The sequence below is a fragment of the Blennius ocellaris genome (genome assembly GCF_963422515.1).
Source record: "Blennius ocellaris genome assembly, chromosome: 12".
Lineage (NCBI taxonomy): Eukaryota > Metazoa > Chordata > Actinopteri > Blenniiformes > Blenniidae > Blennius > Blennius ocellaris.
The window spans coordinates 20,219,337-20,231,457 of NC_137661.1; the positions used below are offsets into that span (position 1 = coordinate 20,219,337).

The 12,121-nt window shown below is 45.9% G+C and overlaps 1 protein-coding gene across 1 annotated transcript; it reads right to left on the reverse strand.

Moving 5' to 3' along the window:
• Nucleotides 1-58: 58 nt before the first annotated feature.
• myoc (myocilin) lies at nucleotides 59-9,342 on the reverse strand. Its single transcript, XM_080506479.1, has 5 exons — nucleotides 8,651-9,342; nucleotides 5,198-5,263; nucleotides 5,017-5,109; nucleotides 1,308-1,519; nucleotides 59-1,218 (listed from the first exon to the last, which is right to left on the reverse strand). Exons 1-5 carry the CDS (start codon nucleotides 9,144-9,146, stop codon nucleotides 637-639), a joined length of 1,449 nt encoding a protein of 482 aa, XP_080362605.1. The 5' UTR covers nucleotides 9,147-9,342; the 3' UTR covers nucleotides 59-636.
• Nucleotides 9,343-12,121: the final 2,779 nt, after the last annotated feature.

Consider the following 12,121-nt stretch of genomic DNA (forward strand, 5'->3'; position numbering starts at 1 on the left):
AATGGGTGACATGTTTCAAAGCCTTGAAAAGCGCTTGAAATAATTACACGTGCTCGTATTCTGGGATAAAGTTTATTTCATGATGATTTTGAACATTGTGACTATGCTGACTACAATGTACAACAACATGCAATATTCAACGCATGCGAAGTGAGAGTGCAGTTGTGCTTGATAACCAGTGAGACATTGTAGGGCGTGTGGAACCGCGGGAGTGCGTGTCAACTGTAAGCTTTGGATTTTTCCAACTTGCAAGTAGGTCAAACTGAACCGAGCTTCATCCTTCAGACCCCAAACTTCAAACAGCTCAACAACGAAAAACATTAAAATCATACATCTGGATTAAAGGCGGTACAAAAATAATTCCTCTAAAAACATTTTTGTGGACCATGCCACAGCAAAAAGCCCTTCCACTGAGAAAAAGAAAAAAAAAAAAAAAAGCAGACCTGCTGGGGACACTGTTCCTGAAACGTTTTCGTTTCACTTTGGACTTTGGTAGTTAGGCTCTTCTACTCATGAATACTGGCGATGTTGGCTTTCTAACTACTGCTGCCACTCGTTTTGCTCTAAAGCGGTGAGTCTCTGAAGCAGGAACAGGTGAGCAAATGTCACTTTTCAACAGTCACGCGCGCGTCGGCCTCAGTTGGCCTGCTGGCCGGCCAGCCGGACGTCGTAGGACACTATGTGGAAGTTGTCCCAGGCGAACAGCTTCCGCTGAGCCGGACTGTAGTCCACCATGCTGTTGTAGCCGTACTTGTTTTTGAAGGGGATGGCGACGGTCTTCCCCTGACTGGTCTCCGTGTCGTACATGTAGTTGACGAGGGTGTCGCGGGACGCGTAGCTGGCCACGGTGTACAGCTTGCCGCAGATGACGAAGGAGTTGGCCACGGAGTTCTTCCTGACGCTGGTCTCCCAGCTCTTCTTCACCTGCAGACTGTGAGGGTCCAGCTGAGAAATCACGATGGCCCCTTTGGCCTTGCTGGTGGAGTAGACCGCCCACAGACCCTTCTCGTCCACGGCCAGGTCGATGTCCGTGTAGCCCCCCCAGGAGTAGGGGAACTGGCCGTGGAAGCCGGCGTGGGGCAGGTCACGCCGGGCGGCGATGCTCTCGGATGAGAGGTCGTAGCGGATGAGCGTGCGGCTGCGACGTCTCTGATAGTACAGGGACCCTCGGTACAGAGCGGCGCCGGTACTCTCTACCAGCTCAGGCAGCAGCAGGACCTGCAGAGTCAAAACGCCACGCGTCAATCGAAAAATGACCGGAGAGCTTTTAAACTCCATAAAAAGAGTACCGTCCGTGTGGCGCCGACCTTTGACGGAAAGCCTCTGGAGAGTTGCTCCATGTCTTCGTACCCAAACAGCTGCCTGATCTCAGTGCCGACGGCGTCGATGCGCCACACCATGCTGGGGCCGTAAGGGGAAACGGCCTCGGGGTCCTGCATCCAAACGCCGTATTTACCCGCAATGTTGTCGGCCTTTCTGTGAGTGACCGGTTCGCCTACTGAAACCAGCTGCCCGCAGCCTGGAAGTGGAGGAAGGAGAGGAAACGAGAGAGGAAAGCATGAGGAGATAGCCTGCAGGTTTTAGATCGGGGGTTTTCAAAGTATCGTGCAAGCCTCTCTGAGAGGGAGTTGGACACCCCATGCGCAGAAAAGATTTTGAGTTCAGTGGAATAATTCTTTAACTTTCAAGAAGAAATTATGATTAAAAAATAAGATAAGATAACAATTCTAACTATCTAATTAAAATGCAAATTTTAGAGCTTAATTGTAAGAGCAATAGCTGTGGCTCGGTTGGTAGAGTGGTCGCCTTCCAATCAAAAGGTTGTAGGTTTGATTCTCATCTCCGCAAGACACTGAGCCCCAATGGATGGATTTAGTGCATTACATGGCGGTCGCCTCCACTGGTGCATGAATGGGTGAATGTGAATAATACTGCTCGAGCAGTTGGACAAGGGTTATACAGGTGAAATCCATTTAAGCAAAAAAAACCAACATGCCTGAAAACCTCGACACAGGAAGTGTGTTCAGATGAATCTCAGAGGCACGGTTTTCACACACACTGCATTCTTTTAATAACCTGAATGCCGGTCGGGGTTGTCTGAGGTTGACCAAACACAGTTTGAGACCCATAATGAAGCTCATCATTCGTTCCTGTCCTGACATCTTTATAGGGACCCGAGGTGACCTTTGACCTCCGGTGCTCCGGCATGAAATAAGAGATGGGACGACTGCTATAAAATTATTAAAATGTCACATTGCAATGAGCCCCTTTAACCTACTGGTGTTGACCCTGCTGCCGCTGAGTGGCTCAACCAACTGTCAAACTGGCCAGAACTGATCATTCTGAACATCTTGTTAACGTAGCAAAGGAACTGGAAAGCGACGACGACGAAATATATCGTTGTTAGTCCTTGTTTGTGGTTATTCTTCGCGGGTGCTTCGATTTCCTATCACAGTCCAAAAATTTGTACCGATTCTAAATTGCCAACAAGTGTAAATGTTTCCAATAAATATCTGCCGTCACCCACAGTCAGCTGAGATCAGCTTCAGTGCCCCACAACCCTGAGATGGATAAAGTGAAGATGAATGCATAGAATATTCACTATATTATTTAATATATGGCTCGTCTCGTTCAAATTGATCAACACTTATTTCCATATGGAATGTGTGGAATTGCTATTTTCCTAAAGAAAAAGAAAAAGAGACATCCTCGCAGATAAAAATGTGTAATATTCTGATTACATTCCAATATGAAATAACGGAAATGATCTGACTGAGCTTTGAATGGTGGTCCCTGTTTGACATTGAATGTTTGAGTGCCTGCATTATACTATATAGAGAGAAAGTTCAACACATGCAGTGTTATAATAGTGTTATAATAGTAACGTACACTTGTTGAGATTCTTCTTTTTTTTTTTTTTTTTTTTTCTGCTGTGCAGTCATCTTCACCTCAAACTTGGGTGAGTGACAGAGGAAACTGAGGGGCTCTGCACCAGTGGAGGGCTGGCTGGGTGATGAACAGGTAACCGGAGAGCGCATCAAAGGTGTCGTGAGGTCATCGCCTCCTTCGTAGACGCAGACAGCGGGTCTGGAGATGCTGCGTGACGTCTCTGTTAACTCCAGCTTTGAGTCACCACCACCACCACCACCACCACCACCAGAGCAGTGGCAGCTGTGCTACAACTCATCCCTGGCCAGGAACCCTCCGCTTCTCTTTCAGGGAAAAACGATAAGGCGGGTTGTATATTTACCGCTCCCCAAAAATACACCCTCTGCTCTCAGGTCCTGGACTGAGCATGAGATTCAGTGTTGGACAAGAATATGCCTTATAAATACACTCAATACCGTGTTTCTCTGCGGTGCAGCGCATGATCCGAGATTAAATAACTTTGCATGTTACCTGCAGGTGTGTTTCTACCCGTGATGTGGTTTCAGGAAAGTCACCCAGAGAAGATAAACAGTCAGAGTGACGTCCTCGATACAGGTGCTTTCCTCCTTCGTACAGAGGACATGAAGCTCAGGAGGTCCCTCATGCTCGCGGACTGGCATGACTGTGGTATTCTCGCCCCAGATGCCCCAGTATTAATAGTCGTATTTGCTTTGAGGCTGTCAGCAGGAGGGGGGGGGGGGGGGGGGGGGGTGGTGGGGGCAGTGTCATATTTGCTGGGTCAGATGGATGGAAAAGTGAGAGTGGTTTAAGTTGGAATTTAGAGGATTTTACAGTTGCTGTTATAGCGTTTCATTATATATATAGTGTTTTATATATTTCTGTATAAGCTAAGTTTCACAGTTTTAAGAGTAAGATCCCAAAAACATTCACATCCAATGATCTAAAATTGTATTATTATGCATATTTGTCATCATTAAAATGCACTTTATGCTCAATGTGTTTCCTTCCAGAAATTACACACCTACCTATATATACTTTAGAGATTTTTTTTAAACTTCCAAACATGTATGGTGTCGGAGGACGTTATTCTAGATCAGGGGTGTCAAACTTTGACCCCATGGATCCAGACCAGCCTGCCAGAAGGTCCATTCCAGCCCACAGGATCACATTGCAAGGTGGAACAATTACAAAGAAAACACTGACCACAGGTACTTCAAAGTAAAAGCCATTGGGCTGCAATGTTTTGGAATTGACACCAAGATCCGAGCCAAGAGCTCAGTGATCAAGCAGTGAAAGCCACTCTATTGATAGAGTGCTATTAAAATCAAAGCTGAACTATGAGCGTGCATTTTTTTAAAAACATGCATGTTGAAGTTTGCAAAATTCCACAAACAGAAGACTGATTGATTAAATGTATGTGTGAAGAGTTGTTTTTTTTTTTTTTTGTATTTCTCTGCACTGAAAATTATAAGACCTTGAGCATTGTTCAAGGATTTAAAGTTTTGGATTTAATGTTTTTACACTTGTTCATCAAACTCCACATCAATTACTGAGATACGAGTTTGACTTTAAAGGTTTTCATAATCTGTGTGTTCTGCAACCAGGTTTCTCTCTTGTTTATATTTTCTCCCCCTTGTCTTGTGATCCTGCTGGACTTTGATTCCCCTTTTCGTCTTGTCATGCCTGATGTATGTGTTTAATTCCCCCCCAGGGGGTCTCTCCGTGAAGAGTTTGAATGTTTTGCTGAGGTGTTGACATTTGGGGGCAGTTGCTTTAATCGTTTCCAGAAGTGGGGTGACAGCGCCCTCCAGAGTCCAAAGTGAATATGACAGTAACAACTGATGTTGAACCAGGAGAACCAGGAGAGCGCATATCTCACTGAAAGCACATGGTATGTAAAGGTGGAAGATGAGTTTGATTTGATTTGATTCATATCTGCTGGGTTTTCTTCCTATGGTGCTTGTTTTTATTTGATCAAATCTCAACTAGAGTATTCTAAAGTTGCTTAAATGACCAAGCATGTATGCAAAAAAATTAAAAAGAAGTCCAATGTCTAACACATGTTAGCAATGTTGAAATGAAAACGCTTAATTGGGAATAAACGCTTTTCAAGCAAGTGATAGAAACCTGTGTTGTCGTCGTTGCCGTCAGGGGCAGGTACTTCAGTCACCTCAGCCTTCAGCTCCTGGAAGCCTGGTGATCCGTACTGCCAGGCTGAATCTGACCGGACAAACAGAAAAAAGGGGTGAAATGAGCTCCAAAAGTCACATAAAGTCAAAGTTACATCAACAAAAACACTTTGTCCCACCTCTCAGACTGCTGCTGTCGCCCTGCCTGTTGGTCCTGGACATCAGGTGGGACATCGGGTTGGATCCTGAGAACAAACACATACATGCATGTCACATGCATGCTACTGTTTAGGGACTTGTGCTTCACAGTTTACAATCAGTGGGATGAAACGTGGCTGTGGCACCACTGACAGCAGGGAATGTGACAGCAGGAAACAAACACACCCCCAATGGGATTCCCAGCTGCTCTGGAGACAGGCAGTCGGTAGATTGACCAGCTATCACACGCACACACACGCACACACACACACACACACACACACACACACACACACACACACACACACTCACACACGTCAGTGCCCTGCTCTGCCCACCCCTTCTCTTCTCTTCTCTTCTCTTCTCTTCTCTTCTCTTCTCTTCTCTTCTCTTCTCTTCTCTTCCTTTCCCTCCACCCCCCATTCTTAGTTTTTCTGTCTGACTTTGTGTAAACAATGATAAACAATATGTTGATACTACATCCTCGTCAGATGCTTGGAAATACAAACACACAAAAGAGGAGAAATGGCTTTTTACTGTAAACATGTTTTCATGATATACGACTCTGTGTGTGTGAGTGTGTGTGTGTGTGTGTGTGTGTGTGTGTGTGTGTGTGTGTGTGTGTGTGTGTGTGTGTGTGTGTGTGTGTGTGTGTGTGTGTGTGTGTGTTGGCATCTGGAGGATGATGTTGATCCAGGGTGGTGATGAAGAGGAGCATGAGGTCAGTGATGGGCCAGATGATGAACAACAGGAATGTGGCTCTGAGTGTGTTCTAAAACAGAACAAATATTTTCCTGTATAACGGATTGCTCCGTTCGGCTACGAGCCTGTTCCCACAGGGTGCGCTCATTCATCATCCTCATCCTCACAGGTAAACAGCCACATGCTACTGTCCCCTCCCTGTGTGTGTGTGTGTGTGTGTGTGTGTGTGTGTGTGTGTGTGTGTGTGTGCGTGCGTGCGTGCGTGCGTGCATGCATGCGTGTGCGTGTGTGCTATGATTGAGTATCACATGTGCCCTCATGTCCGGCCTCTTTATTTTGGGATGTCACTGAGCAGAATATCATAAAACTCACTAATTTCCCAGAGGATTCTGCCTGTTTGAATACGAGTCTAATCAAGTCCAGCTAACAAAGTTCATCAGAATTATTCTCTCATTGTTCCAGGTCTTCATCCAATTGTGCACATTTGGGTATTTGCTTTTATAGTTGTGCGTGTTGAACGTAAAGCACAGTGCCCCCGACATCTCTTATTCATGGCTGCATGTCTTGCTGCTCATCCAGGAAATCAAAAGAGGATGCTTGTGATATTTGTGTAAATCCTAAAGGTCATATTGTTGTTTTGTTTCCCCTTATATATTGGCAAAATCTTCTGCGCTTCACTCACTACTGTTTTTGCACCTCATGCCACATTAATTTGGATTTTCTTGTGCGTACTGGGAGAATATTCATTCTTTTTGCATCATTGTGAACCTCCTTAACACAAAGACTGATTTCAACCTGAATGCATGGGCCAATGGAGTAAGAACTGACTATAAACTGAAAACATGTGATGCAATGTATGTAAGAGGGACTTCTAATGAACGTGAACAACATCACATTACAGCTAACAATGACCTGACTAACCTAGAATACTCAAAATCTTTGGCTCAAGGACCAGTAAGATTGATTAAAAGTTCCTCTTTGAGTATGACGAAGCATCTGTACACTTGTATCTAATCAATAACATGATGAATGCCTGAACAGCCTCGTCTACCAGATGAGGGGTTTGATCATTTGACCTGATTCAACTGATTTGAGGTGGACAAATGAAAATATGCTTCGAAATACAACTCAATAAATGCTGAACATATGACTATTCTACCCCTCTGGTTGTTCAAAAGTCCTCCCTTCTCAATTTAATTAAAACTCCAAGGCTAAACCGAAATAAACCACCTCTACCTTTTCACTGTTATTTTGAGTCTTGCTTTTGGCAGTGGCCAGGTCCTCCACGGCAAAATACCTTGGTCATTTTTAGCAGGCATGCTTGGGCTTTGTGTTGTCACTACCATTGTCATTTTTATGAGGATAGATATCTATTTTTAAAAGTCATATCATTGCCATCACAGAACAGCTTGTATATTTTTAGTGCTGAGTGTTACTAAAAGTCAAAACCCATTCCTTGGGCCGTAAACAATCAAAAGAAAAACTTACATATTCTTTTTGAGCAAACTTGCCAAAATTGTTTGACTTTTATCTTCCCTCTCTCCTCCCCTGCCTTTCTTCCTCTGATGATGATCTATTCGGCATGTGCCTGTCACCCCGAGGGGCCCTGGCCGTGTATTTCAGTCTGCAGGTGCAAACATGAAGAGCTCAGCAGATAAGCTGCAAGTATGCAGGAGATGGAGTATATAAGGGTTGTCTGGCAGGAATCGGTAAAGAAGAATTTACTGGTGCTGGCAATATCGTTTTTTTTTTTTTTTAAAGTTCCTGACACTGAGAGCCAAGAGCGGAAACACAGCAACGGCTAGAACTGTGGAAAGAAGGGGGGGGTGGCCAGGAGTGGCCAAAAGGTGAAAGGACGAGCGGGAAGGTCAATCAGATGGACGTCTGGCAAACCCACAGAGGAACAAATACCAGAGCTTTAACTTCACCGGCTCCAAGATAACTCTGAAGCTGCGAGCCCTCTAACCTCAGGAAGGATAGTGTTCTTGGCCGCAGACCTCCGTCCGACCACCAGCGCTGACCCATCAGGCATCATCTCAAGCCACGAGTTGAGACCCGAACACCAAACCACAGCCTCAAGAGCGTGCGTCACATTTCAGCCCCTGCCGCCTCCCCTTCCCAGCCTTGCTATTCGCACACTTCTCACCATGCGGAGGGAAACACCGGTCATAAAGAGAGCAGGATCTGCCCCGCGAATGCTTCGCTGATTCTTTCTGGCCCCCTTCCATCAACTCTAAATGCAGGTCAGGAAGCAGGGGATTGAGCGGCGAAGCAGGGAAACCAGAGCCGAGTGTGACCGCAGACTGCCGGGGCAACCAAAACATTTGCCACAGGAAAACACGCTCGCAAACAGGTGTGGGTCATGAAAACATGTAACACCTTTTTCTCTCTTTATTTTTCTTTGAGATGGTTTGTGCACACGCGGGGAGTCTGGAGGCAACCTGAGCTACTGTATATATCACAAACACGTGTGCAGGATTGCCATGCGTGAAGAATCCACTGGCAATTGGTATCGAAATTATATTTTATATATTAACGCCATTATGATCTCATAATTTTTCAATGAAACTGCACGTTATATCGAAGGGTATGCTTTTTGCAGGCAGTTAACATAGTGTGTATCTTAATTATGAGAATAGATTTACTTCTCTGTGCACTCTGTGACTTAAAAAAATGTAAACATGCTATTATGATTTAAACATATCAACATAAGTGTGTGGTGTATCTCTCACCAGCAGCGGGTATCACTGAGCCCCTGTCCAGAGGGGGGTTAGGTTGCACCATGGGGGTCTGGGGAGGACACGGTCTGTTCCTCAGCCTCTCCGTCTCCCTCCTCATCTCCTCCATCCGGCGTTGAAGTCCCCCCAGCTCCCTCTCCAGGCGCTCCTTCTCTCCCCGCAGCAGGTTCCTCTCTCCCGTGGCCTGGTTCAGCGCCTCCTGCAGCTCCGCCTGGCCTCTGGCCGAAGCCCCCTGGGGCCCCGCCGGCGGCGGAGTGTCTCCTCCGCTCAGCCGAGCCACCAGGACCTCCAACAGGCCGAGCCTGGCCTTTAAGCCCTCCACCTCGGGACCTCCGGTTTGTGGGCAGCTGGCCTCCACGGGGCTCGGCACGGTGAAGGTGTACTGGCATCGGCCACTCCGGTCGTTTCCCCTCCAGAGAGCAGCTCGGTCCTGCTGTGCATCACTTTGCAACAGGAGACCAAACGCACACAAAGACAGGAGGAGGATCATGGTTGACTCTGTTCCACCTCAACACTTCAGTTTTAATGTTTTTCTGTCCAGGTCTAAGTATTTGTGGAAGTGCGCTGTAAAATCCACAGATTCTGGTATTGTCTTGTCTTGTCCTCTCTCAGGTGTGTCTTCTATCTCCTGCTGCTGTCAAGTGCTGCTTCTCTCCTCCTCTCTCCTGTTCTCTCCTCTGCGAACAGGTCTGCAACTCTGAGCACTCACCAGCGGCTCACAGATATTTATACAATCTGGACTCCCGTCCAGGAGGGAGGTAAAAGAGAGAGAGAGAGAGAAGAGGGGAGGTTAAAGGGAGGGAGGGGGGGATCAGAGGCAGGAGGTTGGGCCGGCAGGATGAAGCTCAGGAGAGAAAAAGTTAGAGGATGCTGGATGTTTTTGCAACAAAAACACTTACATTTCCCTCAAGTCTGATTTTGCCTCTACAATCTCTGTTTTTTTTTAAAGATCTATGGATAAAAAGCTCTCTGCCTTGACATTTCCTCCATGCAGACACATTAGTGAGAGGGGATTTGACTCGGGCCCGGGTCCAGCATGGCAGGGAAAAGCCGGTCCTTGATGGATCCCTCCTCAGGGGCCAGTGTCCCCTTCCATAATGAAAGGGGGGGAGGCGGGGGGTTCTCAATGTGACGCAGGCGGCCAATCAGAACGGGCTTTACGACGGGTTGAGGTTACAAGTCATTCGAAGACTGGACACCTGACGCCGACCCTGACGTCTCCTGTGTCCCCAACCACTGAGCCTGGGTGTGTGCGGCCCCGTGCAGTCCTGCTCAGGGCTCCACATAATTCCTGCAGTTTAATACATTTATTTTTACATGTATTCATCGCAACACGAGCCAGAACACTGAGCTAACTTCTCATTCATTTGCCGCCTGGGTGGATTTGTTGCCGTCTGTTGTCCCTCCTTGTTTGGTCTAAAACGGCATCGGTCACATGCTGAGCTGCAGACTCGGAGGCTTCACACACAGTGAAAGATCTGAGCGGCACCTGCAACAGAGCCAAGCAGGTGTGCAGACAAACACACCGTCCAACTCCAACCGACCTGAACTTTTACGAGCTCTCGTCTTACCCGCAGACCGTGCCTCTTCGTTTCGGTTCCTCGTATCTCTGCTGGCTCCTCTCATACGCTTCTTATCCTCACATCTCCTCCGCCCTGTGCCTTGAAACATCTTCTCCACAGATGCAAAGGAGTGAAAGAGCTGTAAGCAGGTGAATAAGTTGAAGTATGCGGGCCAGTAAAAACACACCTCGACCTTCGGGCCGACGTCGTGCTCTCCCGCTCATGGCAGCACTTGCTTACAGGCAGCTGGTGACACTGGAGGCATTTACTTTGATTAGTGGGCCATTCCTATGATTGGTTGAACAGATGGATGAACGGATGAATCAGCAGTAGTCGGAAGCAATGAGTAGTTTTCAGACATCTGCACTTCCCTCGGGTATTTGACACCCTGACAGTCTTATTTTTACTCCAGACATTTGAATACAAATTTCAGTGCCTGGTTGCAGTTTTTAATCTAAATTTTCAAAGCACATTGAATTGTAGTTAGATATTTTAGTTCACATGAGTAGCAATGATGAGGAGTTTGGCATTGTTGTGTGCCTTCTTAGCCTAAAGACAGAATACTTGCCAAAATAGATGACACAATAGATACAGCTACAATGGGATTCATTGTGTATCTGCAACATATAGATTCCCCAAACTGGGATGATGTGGGATCGAAGGAATACATTTATCTGTGTATGACATACCAAGATGGAATGAATATAGATGAAAGCTGCAACTCTTACATTTTAAAACACACTTGTTTCTACTGAGTGAACTGTTTACCAATTCGAGGGTTATCAAAATTAATATAAGTATATGTGAGTAGAGACACTGAAGTCCAACTTGTTCCCAGTGGTATACTTTGATTAGGTACTTTGAGTGGCGATCATTTCCTTCACTTACAAAGCCCATTTCCACCACTTCAGCACTCAAAGCGCTCTATACTGTTCACATTCACCCACATGCAGCTACAGTTTGGTCTGCCAAACAAGGTCCTGGACCTCCACTGGGAGCACTTCAGTCTTCAGTGTATTGCTCCAGTTGGTGGTCCTGGTTACAAGCTCCTATAGGACAAGATTGAAAACAGCTGTTGTTGGATGCTTCTGCAGTTTCAGAATCTATTTTCCACATCTTTCCCCCACCGGTACTGTTGAGTCTCCTGTTCCTGATGCAAGCAGAAAAGCAAAATGCTTATTATATGTAATGGTAACTTACTTTGAGTGAGAAACTGCATGTTTTTTTTTTTAAAAAGGGAGGTTTTCAAACTTTTGGCATATCTTCTAACAGAACTCCCCCAATAAAAAAAGAAAAAGTTGCAAAGCCTTGTAAAGATATCACACTGACTTTTAAAAGGTTAAGATATTTCAATAACGGAGGTGAAAGAGGGTGAAAAGCAGGGTATGTGGTAAAATTGCATATAGACATACGGGGATGATAAAAATATATATATATATATTAAAGCAACAAGCTTCACATAAAGAAGGATGAATGATTATCTTTCCCCCCTATTTACTGGAATGGCTCAAGTATTCAACACAAATGCCAGGGACTTTGTTGAGTTTTGTCCCCCCAACTACCAACACATCTGTCCCTAACCAGATCAGTCTTCACCAGACAGGGTGGCGTAATAAGGGGGTGACGAATCCAGGTTGGCACGTCGTTCCCTTTGGTCTCCTGTGGGTTTAATTCGCTTTTATGTGACTCACATAACCGTCGCTATGTCCGGAATCTGAAGTCATCCAGCGAGAGGACCAAAACATCCTCTGCTGCCAATGTGGGTGTGTCTGTGTGTGCAGAGAGGATAAAAGTGTCTCATACAGGCGAATACATTTATATATACAAATATATATATATTCGTCTTGGTGAAATTTCACCCAACACCCCTTCCTGTGAGCAACAGCCAAGCGTTCCAACTAAA

Coding starts and splice junctions, on each gene's coding strand:
- myoc (XM_080506479.1), bottom strand. CDS start 9,146: ATGATCCTCCTCCTGTCTTTGTGTGCGTTTGGTCTCCTGTTGCAAAGT. Junction 5,264..8,650: donor CTCAGTGATACCCGCTGCTG/GTGAGAGATACA, acceptor GTTTGTTCTCAG/GATCCAACCCGATGTCCCAC. Junction 5,110..5,197: donor CGACAGCAGCAGTCTGAGAG/GTGGGACAAAGT, acceptor TTGTCCGGTCAG/ATTCAGCCTGGCAGTACGGA.